Source organism: Musca autumnalis, unplaced genomic scaffold (genome assembly GCF_047663935.1).
Source record: "Musca autumnalis isolate F117 unplaced genomic scaffold, ASM4766393v1 scaffold_5, whole genome shotgun sequence".
NCBI classification, from domain to species: domain Eukaryota; kingdom Metazoa; phylum Arthropoda; class Insecta; order Diptera; family Muscidae; genus Musca; species Musca autumnalis.
The window spans coordinates 83,480,394-83,502,592 of NW_027412088.1; the positions used below are offsets into that span (position 1 = coordinate 83,480,394).

The following is a 22,199-nucleotide window of genomic DNA, read 5'->3' on the forward strand; positions in this document are numbered from 1 at the left end:
CATCCTCCTGTAGAGACCAGCAAGGTAATCTGGTAACAGATAGCGTGCTGAGGATATGGAAGGAACATTTCTCCAATCTGCTGGTATCCAATAGTAGCGAAGACGATGATACCACAGATCCAATCCCAGAAGATGGTATAGAATGTATACCGCCCGGCCAAGATGAGGTAAAAACAGCAATCAATCGGCTAAAGAATAATAAAGCAGCAGAAGCCGATGGCTTACCAGCCGAGCTGTTTAAAACCGGAGGCGACGCGCTGATAAGGTGTATGCATCAGCTAGTTAGCACCATCTGGCAGGAAGAACGCGTACCCGACGATTGGAACCTGAGCATCCTATGTCCCGTCCACAAGAAGGGAGATAAGACTGTATGCTCTAACTATAGGGGCATAAGTCTACTCCCTATTGCCTACAAGATCGTGTCAGGGATATTGTGCGAACGACTAAAGCCAATGGTCAACGAAATAATTGGACCATATCAATGTGGCTTTATACCTGGCAAGTCCACCATTGACCAGATATTTACCCTGCGGCAAATCATAGAGAAGACCCAAGAGATGCAGATCGACACATATCACCTTTTTGTCGATTATAAAGCAGCATTCGACAGTGCCCTCCGATCAAAGGTATTCCATGCAATGTCTGAATTTGGTATCCTTGCAAAGCTCATCCGGCTTTGTAAGATGACTTTAACTGATACTAGGTCCTCAGTTAAAATTGGAAAGAACCTCTCCGAAGAATTTTGTACCGAAAGAGGTTTCAGACAAGGAGACAGCCTTTCGTGTGACCTATTCAACATTTTTCTGGAAAAGGTAATACGAGATGCAAATGTCAAAAGAAATGGCACAATTTACACCAATAGCCACATGTTACTTGCTTATGCTGATGACATAGACATCATGGGACGATCAGTAAAGGAAGTAACTGATACCTTTAGGAAGGTCGAAGCACAATCTGCGAAAGTGGGTCTGGCGTTAAACGGCGAAAAGACCAAATTGATGGTGTCGACGCGCAAAGCGTCCATAGAGCTCGGACCAACTGTGGAAGTTGGTACCTAAAATTTTGAGGTAGTTAAAGACTTCGTCTACCTCGGCACTGCCATAAACACAACAAACAACATCAGTTGTGAAATAAGAAGAATAATTGTATTGGCCAACTATGGTTTAAGTAAGCAATTTAAAAACAAAGCCACATCTCGTCAAACAAAAATAACACTATACAAAACGCTGATACTACCCGTGCTAATGCATGGCTCCGAAGCATGGGTACTTGCGCAAGCAGATAAGGCAGTGCTTGGTGTGTTTGAGAGGAAACTTCTTCGAAAGATCTATAGGCCGATATGTGTTGACGGTGAATATCGACGTCGTATGAACCACGAGCTATATCAGCTATACAAAGGCATGAATATAGTTAAACGTATCGAGATGCAACGATTGCGTTGGCTAGGCCATGTCATGAGAATGAGTGATGATGAACCCGCTAAAAAGGCGTATGAATACATGCCACATGGCGGTGCACGCAGAATCGGCAGGCGTAAGCTTCGATGGAGCATACAAGTGGATGAAGAAATGAAAAGGCGCGGTATTCCAAAAAGTCAAGCGAAAAACAGAGAGGAATGGAGATCTTTTCTTAGTTCGGTCTATGGAACAAATGTTTTGTAATGGCCCAACTATGTAAGTAAGTAATATTTTCTTGATATATATATTGTAAATACATATTTCATTTATCTGGCGACTTATAGTGAAATTTGATGGAGAATATTTTTATCTTTGGCGTCTTCTATCTAGAATGAAGTTTTGTGGGACAAAACTTAATAAACTCAGATAAAGTACAACATTAACCCTAAAACGTGATTTTACTTTTGGCAGATTCCTGGCGTTTAGGTACGATTTAGAGTTTTGGTGTATTCAGGAACCTACAGTAAAATTTTATTACAAATAATTTTGTAGAATATTTTGATCTGATACGATCACATTTTAAAGGAGTTTTTAAACGTTTTTGAAAAAAGGGACCAAAAAGACCCGTTTAGTGACTCGCATGAGGGTTAATTTTTTCATAAAAAGATATCCCGCATTGTTTTCAGTAATATTGTCAAAGACATTTTAAACCTAAAATGCAAGGATTCCAAGGAATCTGATGTCGAATATTTCAAAACCTGCAGAAATGGGCACAATTTGCCACGCCTATTTACGTTACTTCCCGGCGTAAACTTTCAAAACGCCGATACCCGCGTCTTCTGCGTAATTTTAAAAGGTTCAATTTTGTTGTACAGTGTAATTGTTGTGCGTGCAGTTAAGATGCTTAGAGCATCAAAATATTATATGGTCGAGGAATTAATGCCTTATAGATGTGCTTTTTTATTCGATCCTTACATAAAAGTCTAATGGAAACTGGCTAAACCTTGGTTCCAGGATCAAAATTCATTTATGGGGTACCAATCATTATGTAAAGGTTTTGTTTATAAAATCCATCGAATTTCCCAATAAATGCTCAAATTATGGGAAAAATAGCTGCAAGAACTATATCCTGCTTGTGGCCACATCCAAAGACCTTTTTTGTTTTTAAGCAACCTTCAAATCTATTGGATTCACTACTAACAACTAAACTATTGACATTTTTGGTCCTAAACTCAAATAAAAATATTTTTATTGTCCTTTTTCTTCCACACTCCTATTTTTTGAACAAACAATTTGAAGACGTTTTATAAAGTTGGTGTAAACAGTAAATAATTTAAAACAAATTACCACATTTCTTATAATGAATGAACAGTTGGGATGTTAAAAATGTTAAACAAATACAAAATAGGCCAAAATGGAGAAGTGTAACCATGTTTATTTGACCATTCCCTCGGTGTGTATTGGCACTCTTATTATTTTGAACACAGCTGTACATAGTATGTGCGATATGTGTTACATACCATACCAGCAGCTGCCCAAAAATGTTAAAAAGCGCTATAGCTCCAAATAGCTCCTATAGTCCAAACTTTGAACTTTGTAATATTTCTTCAAACTCATTTTCAAGTTACAACACTATATAGACGGTGTATTCCTAAGAGTAGCTCCCCAAAAAAGGTATAAAATTCTCACTTATGTGTAATTTATTAAGTGCTGTTCGAAGATATAATATTTCTCACAAACTTAGATAAAGTTGCAAGATGAACTATATCGGATAGCTCTTTCGGGTATCCCCCTCAAAAGTTCACAATGTTTGCTTATGTGCAGTTTATGAGCTGTTCGAGAATCACCTTTAATTTTTTTACCGAAGATAGTTGTTGTGATCGCTGTCATAAGGATGTACATTTTTGTGGACAAACTAATATTATCTAAAATTACACGACCGCACGAGTGACTGACATTGGTTCATACTCTGTCGATCCTAATATTTCTCCCAAACAGACATAGGGTAACTCCCCCATTAATAACACTATGCAACACTGCAAATGCAAACAACTTCTAGTATGCATTTTTTGAATGTACATATTTAGACTACAGCAAGTGAGCCAAGGCTATAGTCGGGTCGGGGCCGACTATGTAATGCCCTACACCACTACCCCTGTTCATAAGCTTTTGACTAATAAAATTCAAAATATTAAAATAGGGATAGCTTAGCGCCTTTGCTCTGAATGTCTTCATTAACATAGGTCAATTTTTTTGAAACGCATTTAAGTGTATCGACAGTACAACCCAAAATGGAAAAGTGGGATGTATGCCAACCATCAATAGGCTTCTTTCTCTGTTAGACCCCCATCAACCCCCAAAATTCCGTGAGGATCCGATCAAAATTTCGTAGTGTGATTGCACAAAAATGGAAAAGGGATGCATTACCGACTATTGCGATATCTCTGTTGTGTGACCACCTATGACAACCTACTGCACATCGTTGTAAAGGTGATATTTTCTACTTTCCTTGCCAGGTTTTGCTTTCGATATACCTGCTACAGAAGGGAGATATTAACTTTGCCAGGTTTTGCTTTCGATATACCTCCTACAGAAGGGAGATATTAACTTTGAAATAAAACGTTGGTCTGTTTTTCCAAATATTTTTTTGTCACATTCCGACCCCTGAATAATATCCGACCATTATCAAAAATCAAAAGGTTTTTTCCTCTGTGGGACCCCCAATAACACCCAAAATTTCGTGACGATCCAATTAAAATTGAGACCTGTAGCGTGATTTCCAAAAAAGTGGAAAAATGGGATGTATTACCGATTATTGCGATATCTCCGTTATTTGGATACCTACGCCAACCTGCTTTACATCATTGTAATGATGGGATTTTTTACTTTCATTGCCAGACTTTGCTTTTGGAAGGTCCCTAACCAAAGCTGTGATATTCGTCGTTATTATTAAAATCGCAAAAATGAAAGCTGGGTTCTATTAGCGGCTATTGCGATATCTTCGTTGTTTGACCACCTACGACAACCTACGTAACATCGTTGCAAGGGTGATATTTTCTACTTTCATTAGCAGGTTTTGCTTTTGATATGCCCCTATCAGAAGCGGAGATATTCGCTTTGAAATAAAACGTTGACTTTTTCTCCAAATAAGTTTTTTGCCCATTCCGATCCCTGAATATTATCCGACCATCACCAAAATCAATCTGTAGGATCCCTATTAGCCCCCAAAATTTCGTGACGATCCGATTAAAATTGCGACCTGTAGCGTGATTACAAAAAAATGAAAAAATGGGATGTATTGCCGACTATTGTGATATCTCCGTTATGTGGCCACCTACGCCAACCTACTTTGCATCACTGTAAAGATGGGATTTTCTACTTTCATAGTCGGACTTTGTTTATGGAAGATCCCCAACCGAAGCTGTGATATTCGTCATTGTTATTAAAATCGCAAAAATAAAAAGTTGGGTTGTATTAGCGGCTATTGCGATATATTCGTTGTTTGATCACCTACGAGAACCTACTTTACATCATTAGAAAGGCGATATTTTCTACTTTCATGGCCAGGTTCTGCTTTTGGTATGTCCCATATTTAAGCTGAGATATTCGCTTAGGAAAAAAAGTTGTATTTTTCTCCAAATAAGATTTTTGCCCAATACGACCCCTAAATATTATCCGACCATCACCAAAATAAATAGGCTTCTTCATCTGTGTGACCCCCATTAACCCTCAAAATTTCGTGACGATCCGATCAAAATTGAGACCTGTAGCGTGATTTCCAAAAAAGTGGAAAAATGGGATGTATTACCGACTATTGCGATATCTCCGTTATTTGGTCACCTACGCCGACCTAGTTTACATCATTGTAAAGATGGGATCTTCTACTTTCATGCCAGGCTTTGCTTTTGGAAAGTCCCCAACCAAAGCTGTTATATTCTTCATCATAATTAAAATCGCAAAAATGAAAATTTGGGTTTTATTTGCGACTATGATATATCGACTATTGTGAACCTTTACATCATTAGAAACGTGATATTTTCTACTTTTATTGTCAGGTTTTGCTTTTGGTATAGAAGCTGAGATATTCGCTTTGGAAAAAAACGTTGTCTTTTTATCCACATAAGTTTTTTGCCCATTCCGACCCCTAAATATTATCCGACCATCACCAAAATCAATAGGCTTCTTCCCCTCCGGGACCCCCATCAACATCCAAAATTTCGTGACGATCCGATCAAAATTGCGACCTGTAGCGTGATTACAAGGTTTAGATGGACAGACGGACAGACGGACGGACGGACGGACGGACGGACGGACTGACGGACGGACACACATAGCCAGATCGACTCAGCTCGTCGAGACATTCATTTTGGTATATATAAGTATGGGTCTACGACCATTATTTCGATGCGTTACAAACTTTTTGGCCAAAACCAAATTATAATACCCTCCCCACATAGTGGTGTAGGGTATAAAACCCCTTGTAGGGGTTTGTCCTGTCAGATCCAGTTCGGATTTTATGGCCTCATCTACACCGGGCTAAATCTACACTTTTGTTTTTATCTCAGAAACGAATAGCAATTTGGCCTTGCTGTCTTTTGCAATATTGTAGCCCTAAACTAGTTGAACTTATCTTTAAAAAAAACCACCTAAGAAAAACTCCATCTAGGGCATCAAAATCTATAAAATATAGAAAATTTTACAAAATTGCTGAAATTCTGCTCAGTATCGGCTAAACTATTGGGAGTTGAACCAAGTAACCTTTTGCAAAATCTTCCAAATAAAGTTCTCAATTCTTTAGCACATTTTGAAACTCTAAAATGCTTACTTCATGTTGTTTCAGCGGTATTTTGCATCATATCTTTTACAACACGTATGTATTTCAAACACAGTTCACACCAACAGTTTTTTCTCGCATTTCGGATTTCACTACATTATTGACATTTTTATTAAATCGTCGTTGAAAAATGTACTGAAAACAATGGCATAGAGGCATTTTACAACAATGACATGTTCTGAAGAGTTGTGTATTACACTCCAAGGAATAGAAAGAAAATATTCAGAAAAAATTAACGGTTTTGTAGATACGGTGCGAAATGCATAAAAAGTGTGGAATTTTTGCATATATTTTGAAATTTGAGGCAATAAATGTAGTTTTTCGAGTTCATTATTTCTCCAAATATTTTATTCTCGTCCTTATCTACAAATTTGCTTTAGACGTCAGAAGAAGATCCGCATTGATTTCAGAGATATAGCCCCGAATTTCTTTTAAAACTCAATATTTAACCTTGTTGTAACCATAAAATCCGAGCTGGATATGACTCAACAAAACCCAACTAGGGTTTCTTGTCGTTTGGGTCTGCACTTTCAAAAAATCCTCAGTTCGAATTGTTTGCACAAGATCACCTTAAAAATGTTGCACAGTGTAATTCAACAATTTTGGTCTAATATTCATGTTAAGGCCACATCTCAACCTTGTCGTTTTTATACCCTCCACCATAGTATGGAGGGTATATTAAGTTTGTTTTTCCGTTTGTAACGCATTGAAATACTCATTTGCGACCCTATAAAGTATATATATTCTTGATCAGGGTAAAATTCTAAGTCGATCTGAGCACGTCCGTCCGTCCGTCCGTCCGTCCGTCCGTCCGTCCGTCTGTGGTAATCACTCTAGCATCCACAAAAATGGAGATAGGACGCTGAAATTTTGGGAAAATGCGTCTTTTGTTTGCAGGCAGGTCAAGTTCGATGATGGGCTATATCGGTCCACGTTTTGGTGTAGCCCCCATATAACGGTACCCCCCGATTTACGGTATTTTGTCGTTTTTAGCTACATGTTCAGACCGATTTGGCTATAATTTGACATTTGGGGTTCTTAAGTGTCAATAAACATATATAACAAAACTTGTGGACATAGGTCCACGTTTTGGTATAGCCCCCATATAACGGTACCCCCCGATTTGCGGTATTTTGACGTTTTTAGCTACATTTTTAGATCGATTTAGCTATAATTTGACATTTAGGGTTCTTAAGTATCAATAAACTTATATAACAAAAGTTGTGGACATAGGTCCACGTTTTGGTATAACCCCCATATAACGGTACCTCCCGATATACGGTATTTTGACGTTTTTAGCTACATTATCAGACCGATGTAGCTATAATTTGACATTTAGGGTTCCTAAGTGTTAATAAACTTATATATTAGAAGTTGTGGACATAGGTCCACGTTTTGGTATAGCCCCCATATAACGGTACCCCCCGATTTGCGGTATTTTGACGTGTTTAGCTACATTTTCAGACCGATGTAGCTATAATTTGACATTTAGGGTTCTGAAATGTCAATAAACTTATATAACAAAAGTTGTGGACATAGGTCCACGTTTTGGTATAGCCCCCATATAACGGTACACCCCGATTTACGGTATTTTGACGGTTTTAGCTACATTTTCAGACCGACTTAGCTATACTTTGACATTTAGGGTTTTTAAGTGTCATTAAACTTATTTAACAAAAGTTGTGGACATAGGGCCACGTTTTGGTATAGCCCCCATATAACGGTAGCCCCGATTTACGGTATGTTGACGTTTTCAGTTACATTTTTAGACCGATGTAGCTATAATTTGACATTTAGGGTTCTTAAATGACAATAAACTTATATAACAAAAGTTGTGGACATGGGTCCACGTTTTGGTATAGCCCCCATATAAAGGTACCCCCCGATTTACGGTATTTTGAAGTTTTTAGCTACATTTTCAGACCGATATAGCTATAATTTGACATTTAGGGTTCTTAAGTGTAACTAAACTAATACAACAAAAGTTGTGGACCTAGGTCCACGTTTTGGTATAGCCCCCATATAACGGTACCCCCGATTTACGGCATTTTGACGTTTTTATCTACATTTTCAGACCGATTTAGCTATCAATTGACATTTCGGGTTCTTAAATGTCAATAAACTAGTGGTCATAGGTCCATGTTTTGGAATAGCCCGCATATAACGTTACCGCCCGATTTCAGGTATTTTGAGAATTTTACCAACAAGTTTTAACTGAATTATCTGTAATTTGAACATTTGAAATTCTTAGTGGTCACCACACCTCTCCACCAAAAATTGTCAAGAAAGCCCCCATATAACGGTACCTCCGGATTTTCAGTAATTTGATGATTTTAGCTACAATATTAAACCGAACTAGCAGTAATTTGACATTTGAAGTTCTTAGTGGTCAACACATCTCCATCAAAAATTTTCAACATAGGTCCATGTTCGGATATAGCTCCCATGTAACGGTACCTCCCAATTTTCAGTAATTTGGCAATTTTAGCTACAATTTTTAACAGAACTAACTGTAATTTGACATTTGAAGGTTGTAGTGGTCACCACACATCTGCATGAACAATTTTCAACATAGCCCCAATATAACGATACTTCCCGATTTTCGGCACTTTGAAGATTTTACTTAAAATGTTTAACCGAACGTAGGTCCATGTTTTTGTATAGCCCCAAAACAAACCTCCCGGTTTTCCGTACCTTAGCTTTATTTTTTGGACGAACTTTCTGTAATTTGAAATTTAAAAGTCAACAAAAATTGTTCATTTAAGTTCATATTTTCGTATAGCCCAGATACCTCCGAACGAGCTGTTAATGACATTTGAAGTTCCCACGTTATGTACCGCTTTTCGATATTTTGAGGATTCTAGCTAAATTTTTTAACCGAATTAGGAGTTATTTGACATTAAAGGCTCCCATCAAAAACTGTCAACATAGGCCCATGTTTTATTATAACCCCTATTGAACAGTACCTCCCAATTTCTAGCCCACCAAAAATTGTCAACAGTTAGATATAGGCACCATAAAAAAAGGCCTCCCGAATGAAGCATTTTATGTACATAATCTGACATTTTAACGTACTCACTTAAAGTTGGGGACAGGAATGAATATTTTATGGTGGAGGGTATGAAAAGTTCGGCCCGGCCGAACTTAATGCTTTTTTACTTGTTATTTAATTAATTTTGTTTATATTTGGCAAAATAATCTTAACGATAAGTTTTTCCATATGGTTTTTTGGGTTTTTGCTCCAGTACACAACCGGTGTTCAGGTACCTTTGATTATACTCCATTTCCGTTTTCTTCTTTTGGTATTTTTCTTTGGCACAATGTTCCAGGTATAATTTATACCATTCGTTATTGCGTACCTTTTGAGAGGGGGGAAAAGAAAATGAAAGGCCACTTAGTAGATAATAAATCGCGTTCTGTAAACTTACCTTTTGTCTATGTGACTCATCCAATTCTTGACAGATTTGTTGATCTTCCTGATTTCGAAATATGAAATCCTCTTGGAAATTCTGTTGTTCTTGGGAAATTGCACTTTGTTGATTGCTTGCAATTTGTGACTGAAAAGAGAAAAGAAAAGTTTATCACTATATCTACACATAAAAAAGATATTTGTACAAATTCACCTTTAACCATTGCTGTTGCTGCATTTTCTTGTATAACTCTTCCAGTTTTTGTTGCGTTTTACATTTCCCATCCAAGTCCACAGCACGCATATTGCTAAAAACATCCGTTTAAGTTTTGTATATTTTTGGTTAAATTAAAAATATAGTTCTGCAACATACTCTTCTATATAGAATTTTTTCATATTCTCATTTTCATCGCGCTCACATTTCTTCCTAGCTTTCTGCATTTCCAAATTCTTTTGTTGTGTTAGACCTTCAATAACACGGCGCAATTTAATTTCATAGATTTCTTGAAATTCTTTTTCTTGTCGTAAATTTTCCATAACCTTTAGCCAGTTTTGTTCGATCTCTTGTTCTTTGGCCCGGCGAGATTTCTTTTCTGCGATTTGTTGCATTTGCGCTTCTTTGGTTTCCAACAGCAGCTGTTGACTTTGGCGATGACGCCATTCTTCACAGTTTTCTCTGAAGAAATATTTTTAACAAATAAATTTGTCCTGAGGAATAAAGGGGAACTTCATTCTATATCTTACAATTGCCTTTGCAAGTTCTTCAATTTGAGCAGTTCTTCCTCAGCCTGTTGCCGTTCCATTCGTTTAGTATTAATCCATTCCAATCGTTTACGTTTTGCCGACTCAACACGTTCTTTGACCAAATGGAAAAGCTCTTCATTTTGTTGCATTGCTTCAAATTCCAAAATGTTTCGAAGTCTAGAAAAAAAATAGTCAAAACAAGTAAAAATCGTTAAGTTCGGACGTTCCGAACTTTTTATACCCTCCACCATAAAATATTCTGAACTAAAGTAGAAAAAATAATTTTTCTTCTTGTCCACAATTTTAGTTGGAGATATTTTATGACAACAAATGCTCTATACACCTAAATTAGATCAGAAAATATATCTTAAAATGTCTTCAATCTGTCGGCACCTTTATATGGGGCCTATATCAAAGTGTGGACTATGTTCATAATTACATATGGACCCATTTTGACAATTTTTTGGAGAAGTTTTGTGACCACTGGGAACATCAAATGTCATATTAAAGTTGTTCTGGTAAATTGAAGGAAATATCCTCAAACTATCGAAAATCGGGAGGTACCGTTATATGGGGGCTATACGAAAAGATGAACCCACGATGAAAATTTTTGTTGGAGCAATTTTGTGACCACGGGAAAACTCAAATATCAAATTTCAGCCAGTTCGGCTAAAAATTGTAGCTAAAATCCTCAAACTTCCGGAAATTGGGAGCACCCCTTGTATGGGGACTATACAAAATCATAGACCTACGTATGTCGACAATTTTTGGTGGAGAAGTTTTGTGATTACTACGAACCTCAAATGTCGAATTACCTAAAATCGGGAGGTATTGTTATATGGGGGCTTTAGCAAAATACAGACCTATGTTGAAAATTTTTGGTGGAGGCGTTTTGTGACCATTGAGAAAATTAAGTGTCAAATTACAGCAAGTTCGAACAAAAATGCATCTAAAAGAAGTTTGTGACCACTGGGAAGCTGAAATGTCAAATTACAGATAGTTGGGTCAATCAATGTGGATAAAATCCTTTAAATGCGTAAAATCGGGAGGTACCTTTATTTGGGGGGGCTATACCAAAACATGGACCTATGTTGACAGTTTTTGGTGGAGAAATTTTGTGACCACTGTGAACCTGAAATATAAAATTACAGCTAGTTCGGTTAAAAATTGTAGCTAAAATCCTCAAAATACCGAAAATCGTAGGTACTATTATATGGGGGCTATACCAAAACATGGACCTACATATGTTGACAATTTTTGGTGGAGAAGTTTTGTGACCACTGGGAACATTAAATGTCGACTTACAGCTCGTTAAAAACTGTAGTTAAAATCTTCGAAATACCGAAAATCGGAGTTACCGTTATATGGGGGCTATACCAAAACATAAACCTATGTTGACAATTTTTGGTGAATAAGTTTTGTGACAGCAAGTTAATTTAAAAATTGCAGTTAAAATCTTCAAGATACTGAAAATCGGATGTTCCATTGTATGGGGGCTATACCAAAACATGAACCTATGGTGGAGAAGTTTTATGACCACTAGGAACCTGAAATGTCAAATTACACCTAATTCGGTTCAAAACTGTAGCTGAAATCCTCGAAATACCAAAAATCGGCAGGTACTGTTATATGGGGGCAATTCCAAAAGATGGACCTATGTTTACAATTTTTGTTGGAGACGTTTTGTGACCAAAGGTAATCTATATATGGGGATTTCTGAGTGAAATCGGACACTTTTTCAAGATGAGGTTTTTGATTTCCTTTATTTTTTGCTGCGGTGAAGCTGTTCATTAGCAAAACATTTTACTATATTTTCAGATTTTTTTGGACTAACGGTTCCAGAGATATCGCCCCTTGAAAAAGTCAAATTCTCTGATCGACCCCTTCGATTTTCTTTAAATTTTTTTTGTATTAAACTACGTTCAATTACAAAAATTTTAAGTCCTATGTGGTAATGGGATTCGGACGATTACTATTTTTTCTGAATTTTTTAAAATTTTTCAATACAATTTTTCCTTTTTATCTTTGTCCAAAATTAGTATTTCCTGCATATTTGATGCAAAGAGTACATATTTATCATTATATATTATATATTTATTATAAAAAATAGAAAAAAATGCACTGTGGGCTTTAATGGAATTTTCGCTGATGCATTTTCAAAATCGAAAAATTACGCAGTTTTTAAGATGTTTAAGATAAATTCATAAATATAAAATCAAAACAAATATTTATAAATGAAAGTTTTAATTTTTTTAATAAATTAATAAATGTTGCACAAAGTTATAAAGGAAAAGTTGAGTTGACAAATTTTAAAAAATTCAGAAAAAATAGTAATCGTCCGAATCCCATTACCACATAGGACTTAAAATTTTTTGGTGGGCAGCTGCCTAGGTCCTTCAAATAGTTTTGAAAAGTTATACTGTTATACAAAAGTAAAAAATTGCAGATGTTCTGATGTACTACTTTTTATTTTATAACGGCAAATGAGTGACTAATATTTTTCGATTTTTTTTAAGTGGTTAACCGAACCATTTGTTAACCACTTTAAAAAAAAATATAGCTTATGGTTATATAGTTATGATATATAGTTATGGTGATTGAAGTGTAAAAACGCAAAAAAATCCTACAAAAAATTTTTAAAATCGGGTCAGATTTTAATATTAGCTATATAAAGGGTCCATGGAAACTTTGAGGCCCCAGTGGCACGTGTTTGATTCCGATTGAGCTCAAACTTTGGCAATCTAAATTTTTAACAAAACTAAACATTTTAGGAGGATGCCGCATAAAAAAATCGGACATCGATTTTTTAAAACCACTCTAGTATACATATTTTTGATCAGAATAAAATTCGGAGTCGATATAGTCATGTCAGTCAGTCTGTCGAAATTAAAATCGGTCCAAATTATTATATCGGTCCAAACTTAGTTTAACATCGAAGAGGACCATATCGGTCCACCTTTTAATTATTTGTGATGTCAAAATGTGTTACATAGATATTTTTGTTTAAACATTGAAAACGGGTTTATTTAAGAAAGCATAGATGAAATTCTTTAAAGTATGTTTAGACGATCAATGTCTCGTATCGTATTATGATGTGTGAATTATGGACCAGAGCGGTCGGGCAAGCCATTTTAGCGAAAAGTTTCGAATGGCTCATCTTCGAACTTAAACTATGTTTGGATAAAATATTACAAAGGCCAAATTTTGGACCGAATCGGTTGATCTGTTCGAGAGTTATTGTGCGTCCTGAAAGCCAGACGAAAAGAGATAGCTAAAACGACTCCAAATTGTCTGAAACAGATTTCGTCCAAACATAATTGAGGCGCTCAGCGCCAAAACGGCCTAACCCACATGTCCACTAAAATCAAACAGATCTATCTAACCAGAATCTTTTGAAATAACTATTAAAACAATTCCATATTGCATTGATTAACACTAGGTAATACTACCTTCTAAAATAATACAATATGACATTTTTTAGAATTTGTTTCAAAAGGTTTCAGTTAAATCTTTCAGTCTGTTTAATTTTTTGGGCACGTTGCTTAGGCCGTTTTGGCGCTGAGCGCCTCAATTGGGGTCTAAAATAATTAAGTCGATACGACACATTTTGGTCGTATAAAAGTGTATATAACCTCGTTAGCCTCAAGGCTGAGGGAATAAAAATACCATACCAAAACGTGGACCTATGTTCGCAATTTTGAGGGGGATATTGTCTTTTCGGTGGATAAATTGTTTGATCACCTTGAACTTAGAAAGCCAAATTTCAGCCAATTTAATAACTTCCAAATACCTAAAATCTAAATTCAAAATTAAAGCAAATATATTTATAGATAAAACTAGCCGACCCCGGTCCGCGTTGCTGGCCCGTCGTAATGAGTTTTAATGACAACTTTCTATCGACTTATGCTTGACAATTCAAAAATAGGTATTTTCTACCTCACTTCTTCGGTCCATTGTCAAACCGAGAAGGATTTTAAATTTATCAACAGATTTTGTCTGTAACCTTTCTTTTCTGTTACGGACAATTTGTGCCTTTTAGGATTTAATATCGTCCATGTCCCTGTCTTTATCCTAAAGCGATCCAATTATAAAAGTTAAAAAAAATGGTTAAATCGAATTCTCCCGCTTATTTAGATTTATTTGTTTTAGCTGTTTGTGGCTGATGGACCGTTGAACCTCCCCATTTAAGTACATATATAGTTGTTCTTTATCGGGGGCGCAACCACTGTTGTCTCGAAAACTAATTTGCAACCTGATGCACTAATAACTAAAATAATAGGCCCCGAAATTCGTCTACAAATATATAACAATTTGGACCACGGGACATTCCTGAACATTTTCTGAAAATTAGGTTCAGTAGTTTTGGAAAAATAATGTTTTGAAAAGAGTCGGCGTGGTCATCATCGGCGTGGTCATCAGATATAACATATTAAAAAATTGGGCCTGGTCCGGCATTTTGGCTCCAAATATGTACCTAGGGTGCACACAACTTCATTGCCTACCAAAATGTATGCTGAAACCGATATAATCATGAGTGTGGCTTATACATATAGCTTTTAACAGAAAGGCATGGGGAAGGTACCCCAATTCTTCCGAAATTCATAAAATATACATAACAACGACAAACATTGAGCTTTTGCTACAAATTTTATGGAAATCCCTTCAGTAGTATTGGAGTTATGACATATTAAAAAAACAGTCGGGCCTATAGGCCCGATACATACATCAGTTTTGTAAATATAACGTTTTTTTAAATATCGCATAAGAGAGGTACCCCGCCCCCTAGGGAATTCAATAAAATATGTAACCTGTTTTCGGGGGCGTGGTAAACTTTTCTTTCCAAAAAACCTAAGTTGGGTTATGACAGCATTTGATTTTTATTCATAAAGGTAGGGCGTTTTTTTAAATATGCCTCTTCAAAATTCAAGAAAATATGCCTGTAGATTCCCTGACATTTTCAGGAAAATCGGTTCAGTAGTTTTGTAGATGTAACATATTTTAAAAAGTGGGTATGGTCAAGCCTTTGGTTCCTAAAAAAGTAGGCAAGGTCGGAGACACAACCACAATTGTCTCGATTTCCAAATAGAAACATTCGTAATTATTGTAAATATAACATTTTTAAAAAAGTAGGGTATAGGGGAAGTACCCCGCCCTTTCCGAAATTCAACTGAATTTGTAGCCTGTTTTAAGCGGGGGTCATCTCTGTACATTCCCTGGCAATTTCAGTTCTTGTTGAAATTATAAAAATTTAAAACTGAAAAAAGTGGGCGTAAAAGTGGGCATGGTCAAATTTTCTTTGCATAAAACCCCAAGTCGAAAATAGGTCCAGCCATTCTCAACTGATGTCATTACCAACAAACGATAGTTGATTTTTATTTATAAAGATTTAAAAGTTTAGACAAATCGCGATTTTCGTGAAAATCCCTTCGGTAGTTTTGTAGATATAACCTAATTAGAAAGTGAGCGTGGTCGGATCTTAAGTCCCAAAATAAGTACGTAAGGTTTGAGACACAATCGCCATTGACTCTAAAATAAATTCCCAAACCGATACATTCGTATTTGTTGCAAATATTCCATTTTTACAAAAATAGAGCATAGGGGAGGTACCCGCGCGATCCGAAAGTCAAAAAATATGTAGCCTATTTTTATCGGGGACCAACCCTGTACATTCGCTGAAAGTTTCAGGAAAATCGATTCAGTAGTTTCGTAGATATAACATATTTAAAAAAGTGGGCGTTGTCCAGTCTTAATGCCCCAAATAAGCACGTAAGGTCGGAAACACAACCGCCATTGACTCGGAAATTAATTTTCAAAGCGATACATTTGTAATTGTTGCAAATATTGCATTTTTACAAAAATAGGGCATAGGGGAGGTACCCCGTCCGATCCGAAATTCAACCAAATATGTAGCCTATTTCAACCGGGGACCATCACTCTACGTTCCCTGAAAATTTCAGGAAAATCTATTGAGTAGTTTCGTAGATATAACATATTAATAAAAGTGGGCGGAAAAGAGGGCGTGGCCAATTTTTCTTTGCATAAAAACCTAAACTGGACTATGACTAACATTTCCACCAAAAATTATCCAAATCGCTCCAGCCGTTTTCAACTGATTCAATTACCAACAAACGACAATTGAGTTTTATATATAAAGATAAATGAAATCGGGCAGTACAGTTATATGGGGGCTATACCTATGTCCATAAATTGGTGCAGATTTGATCACCCTAAATGCCAAATAATAGCTTTCCAAAACTTTATCTCAATTTTTGTGGATTATCAATCTTACCATAGTAAAATGGAAATTGGTGTTCGAAATTGGGGCGAACACTATATTTGTAGAAGTAAAGAAATTGATTTATATGCTATTTTATTGATTTATTTTATCGCTTTTGAATGAAAAAATGGCGTACAGAAATATGGCCCCATGAAATAACACCTGAACTTTACAATAATTCTAAGCCATCAGATCAATTAAAATGAATTACATTATATTATATATTTGTCTTCACAACAAGTAAATCGATAATTTGAAAATCATATCGGGGTCTAAATAATATTGGTTGGGAGTTTTGTCTGTGAAGCAAAGCGGACATAACTAAAAAGAAGTCGGACTCCCAACGATTTTGTTCTAATTTCAAAGTTTTTTTTTTGCTTTTCTAAAATTTTCATTATTTTCATTGATCAAAGAACTGTTATAAATTTTAGAGAAGATGTTAGAATATAAACGGAATTGTACAATTGGGAAAGTTTAAGTGCCAAACAATAGGGAGGTTTCCACAAAATCTTCTAGAATTCATAATATTATTTAAAAATGATATTATATCTGAATTTGTCAGTAGCAGTTCGATGAAACTTTAGCCGACTACGGTATTCGACGAAGACACAGTCGTATATTCGAGTATATTAATTACTTAATTTGAAAAAATTTTAAGTGAAAAAAATTTAAGTATTTGCATTTCTTTACAAAAACTCTGTATTTTTTCAATAGTAAAAATATTTTTGAAAAAAGCGCAAGATTTTTTCAAAATTATTTTCGCCTGCGGCGCTCTTCGGTTTTATAGGAGTATTTGCAATTTTTTAGAAAAACTTTGTAATTGTGAAAATAGTTTTTCAAAAATATTTTGTTCGCGGCGCTTTTCGTTTTTATAAAAGTATTTGGAATTTGTTAGAAAAACTTTGTATTTTTCTAAAAATCGCGCGATTTTTTCCAAAAATATTTTCACTATTTTAGAAAAAATGTTTTCGCCTGCGGCGCTTTTCGGGGTTTTAAAAGTATTTGCAATTGTTTAGAACAACTTTGTATTCTCTAAAACTGTAAACGTATTTTTGTAAAAATCACGCCTGCGGCTCTTTTCGTTTTTAAGAAGAATTGCGTATGTTCCCAAAAACTTTGTACATCCTAGCAGCTATACCTAACTCTCAGCGCGACGTAAAAAATTTATTCACCAAATGGCCAAACAAATTCGCCTGAAAATGTGGGCAATGGTACTTTCGTAACGGAAAGAAAACTATCTATTCCATATTAGTTCAGAGTACTTCATTTTTACTTGTTTTTCATTAGGTAAGTACCTAAATAAAGGTTTTAAAATTTTGTATGTAAAAACTATACACATCACCCAAAAAAAAAAAAAAAGAAACAAGAAGTTGCCCCCCCCCCCCTAGATTTGATCCTGGCTACGCCCTTGCAAATATCTTTAGAACTATTACAGATACAATCTCCAAATTTTGTATGTGTGACGGAATTTGATGTAGAAATAAATTTACGAAATTATATTCAAATCGGTTCAGATTTGGATATAGCTCCCACATACATATATTTTTAGCCGATTTCCTTATTTTATGTACCAAACATGCTATATATGTCCAATTTCAATGAAATTTGGAATGTGTGACGGAACTTGGTCTGGAAATAAACGTGCCAAATTATATCAAAATCGGTTCAGATTTGGATATAGCTCCCATACACATATATTTTCGGCCGACTTTCTTATTTTATGCACCAAACACGCTATATATGTCCAATTTAGAATGTGTGATGGATATTGGCCTAGAAATATATGTGGTAATTTATATCGAAATCGGTTCAGATTTGGATATAGCTCCTATATATATTTTCTGCCGATTTCATGGATTGGAGGCACCAAACACGCTATTTATTTCAAATTTCAATAAAATTTGGAGCGTGTGACTGAACTTGGTCTAGAAATACATGTGCCAAATTTTATCGAAATCGCTTCAGATTTGGATGTAGCTTCCATATATGTTTTCCGCCGATTTTCCGCATTTGACGCACCAAACACGCTATATATGTCCAAATTCGCTGAAATTAGGAATGTGTAACGGAATTTGGTCTAGACATAAATGTGCCGAATTATATCGAAATCGGTTCAAATTTGGATATAGCTCCAATATATATTTTCGGCCGATTTTCCACATTAGATGTACCAAACACGCTATATATGTCCAATTTCGCTGAAATTTAGAGGGTCCGACGGAATTTGTTCTAGAAATAAATGTGCTAAATTATATCGAGATCGGTTCAGATTTGAATATAGCTCCCATATATATTTTCGGCCGATTTCCTGTTTTTTATGCAGCAAGCACGCTATATATGTTCAATTTCGCTGAAATTTGGAATGTGTTACCGAACTTGGTCTAGGAATACATGTGCCAACTTATATCGAAATCGGTTCAGATTTGGATATAGCTCCCATACACATATGTATATTTTCGGCCGACTTTCTTATTTTATGCACCAAACATGCTATATATGTCCAAATTCGCTAAAATTTGGAATGTAGTACAGAACTTGGTCTAGAAATAAATGTGCAAAATTATATCGCAATCGGTTCAGATTCAGATATAGTCCCCATATATATTTTCGGCCGATTTTCCGCATTTGATGCACCAAACTCGATATATACGTCCAATTTCGCTGAAATTTGGAATGTGTAACGGAATTTGGTCTAGACATAAATGTGCCGAATTATATCGAAATCGGTTCAGATTTGGATATAGCTGCAATATATATTTTCGGCCGATTTTCCACATTTGATGCACCAAACACGCTATATATTTCCAATTTCGCTGAAATTTTGAGGGTCTGACGGATTTTTTTCTAGAAATAAATGTGCTAAATTATATCGAGATCGGTTCAGATTTGAATATAGCTCCCATATATAGTTTCGGCCGATTTCATGTTTTTTATGCACCAAGCACGCTATATATGTCCAATTTCGCTGAAATTTGGAATGTGTTACAGAACTTGGTCTAGAAATAAATGTGCCAACTTATATCGAAATCGGTTCAGATTTGGATATTGCTCCTATATATATATTCGGACGATTTTGTGTATTTGATGCATCAAACAAGCTATATGTGCCCAATATCGCTGAAATTTGGCATGTCTGACGGAATTTGTTCCAAAAATAAATGTGCCAAATTATATCGAGACCGGTGCAGATTTGGACACACTATATATATCCAATTTCACTGAAACTTGGAAAGCGTGGCGGAATTCGTTCTAGACATAAATGGGACAAATTATATCGAAATCGGTTCAGATTTGAATATAGCTCCCATACATATTTTCGGCTGATTTTCTGTATTTAATGCACAAAATACGCTATGTACGAGTATGTTCAATTTCAATGAAATTTGGAATGTGAGACGGGATTTGGTCTAAAAATAAATTTGACAAATTATATCGAGATCGGTTCATATAGGAATATAGCTCCCATATATATTTTCGGTCGATTTCATGTTTTTGTTAGATATATTCAATTTCAATGAAATTTTGAAGACTTAGCAGTCAGTAGAAGTCATCATTATTAACACAAGTACTTATAGTTGGGAAGGAATTGACCAAGGCTACAGCTATTAAGTATCATATCTTAAGAAGGATTTATGTTTTATTATGATATACATATCTAAAACATTAGGAATACTTATTGAAGACCAAAGACTTAATAGAAGACCAAAAGTCTTCTTATAGAAGATAAAAGGCCTTTTTATAGAAAACCAAAGGTCTTCTTATAGAGGACCAAATGTCTTCTTATAGAATACCAAAAGACTTCTTATAGAATCGGGATAGGTAAGTCGACTTTCGATTAATCGATTAGTCGAGTTTTTGTAATCAAAAGGCTAAAAATCGTAGTCGACTTTTGTCTGGAGGGAAAATCGCATAATCGATTATAGGTGTGTCTTTTTACTTACTAAATGTTGCTGAAACCTTTTTTTCAGCAACTTTTCCTTTATACAGCTGTCAAAATTTGCAACATTAGTAATAACTATTACTAATTATCACGTAAAAAGACACAAGTTATCTTGTGATAGATTTTTGCTTTCTATTACCTATCCCTATTATAGAATACCAAACGTATTCTTATAGAAGACAAAAGATCTTCTTATAGAAGACAAAATTTCTTTTTATGGAAGATGGAATGCCTTCTTATAGAAGGCCAAAAGTCTCCTTATAGAATACCAAGGGTATTCTTATAGAAAACCAAAGGTCTTTTTATAGAAGGCAAAACGTTTTCTAATAGAAGACCAAAGATTGACTTATATGATATAAAAGACCGTAATATAGAAGAAAAAGGTCGAAGACGAAAGGTCTTTTTAGAATAGAATACCAATTGAAGACCAAAGGTCATCTAACGGAAGACCAAAGGTTGTCTAACAGAAGACCAAAGGTCATCTAATAGAAAAACAAATGTATTCCTATAGAAAACCAGAGGTTTTCGTGTAGAAGACGAAAAGAACAAATAATAGAATACCAAAAGTCGAAAATACTTCATGTTTTCACCTAGAGGCTTTCTTATAGGAGAACAACATACCTTCAATTAAATGAACAAAAGTCTTTCTTAAAAAAATCAAAACCATTCTTTTTTTATAATACTCACCTGCTTTGCCTTTCTTGCCGATCCAATTCATAATCCTTGAGCTTTTGTTTTACCTTTTAATTAATAACAAAAAAAGAGAATGTAATGAAATAAATTTCGATTGAAATTCTCTCCTTTCGAAATACCTTAAATCCAATGAAATTCTTCAAATTTTTTTGATCCGTTCTTTGTAGGAATTCAATAACTTCCATGATTGAAAAATTCTTGGTGAGGTGTGTTCGGTTGTTAGAAATGTTACAAACAAAGCGTTTTGTAGGCCCAAACAAAGTGCTGGGCGGTGTTGCTTGGCTTTAGTTGGTAACAGGTGGTCATGGCAACAATGGTTGGCAATGTTTTCCAGGGGAATGTTCAAACAACATTTCAACGTTATTTAATATAATGAAAATAAACTTAAAATTAGAATTAATATACTAATCGGAATTTGTAATACAATTTTGTATTATTGAAACAATGCTTTAATGTAAAACAATAGACTTAAGACACAAACATATTAAGAAATATATATTTCCCAGCCATTTTTTCTAAGCTTTCCTTAAAGTCCAATTCTCAAGTTTATGATATCCTTTAAAATACAGCCCCTCTGGTAATGCAAATTCGCTCACCAGCACTGCCAGGCAGAGTCACTACAACCATAACAAACTAGACCAGATTATTCATTCATTCATCGATGTGGGCCTACATCTGTTTTTCGCTCTCCTCTGAACTTGCTTAATTTTCATAAAACATGATTCGCCCATGTTACGGAGTCATGCAATACAAGCTAAAAGATTACATTTAGCCCGCGGTTTAAAATATGAATATTGAAAATTAGTCTGTTGCCGCCTGTGGCATATGTTTTGTCACTAGTGAGCGACAGCGCAGTACATCTAGAAAACGTGGTGAACAGAAAATAAAACGTAGTTGATGCTTTA

General features: G+C 35.4%; 2 protein-coding genes across 2 annotated transcripts in view; one reads left to right on the forward strand and one right to left on the reverse strand.

The window, feature by feature from the left end:
* The window catches only part of LOC141386676 (uncharacterized), a 44,345-nt gene that overhangs the window by 3,226 nt on the left and 18,920 nt on the right, over nucleotides 1-22,199 (forward strand). The gene's annotated exons all lie outside the window — the stretch shown is intronic.
* Nucleotides 9,397-21,479, reverse strand: LOC141405998 (uncharacterized). The gene is made up of 7 exons (XM_073990966.1): nucleotides 21,414-21,479; nucleotides 21,289-21,341; nucleotides 10,385-10,561; nucleotides 10,014-10,316; nucleotides 9,855-9,948; nucleotides 9,660-9,788; nucleotides 9,397-9,590 (listed from the first exon to the last, which is right to left on the reverse strand). The coding sequence occupies exons 1-7, from the start codon at nucleotides 21,477-21,479 to the stop codon at nucleotides 9,432-9,434; spliced, it is 981 nt and encodes a 326-aa protein (XP_073847067.1). The 3' UTR covers nucleotides 9,397-9,431.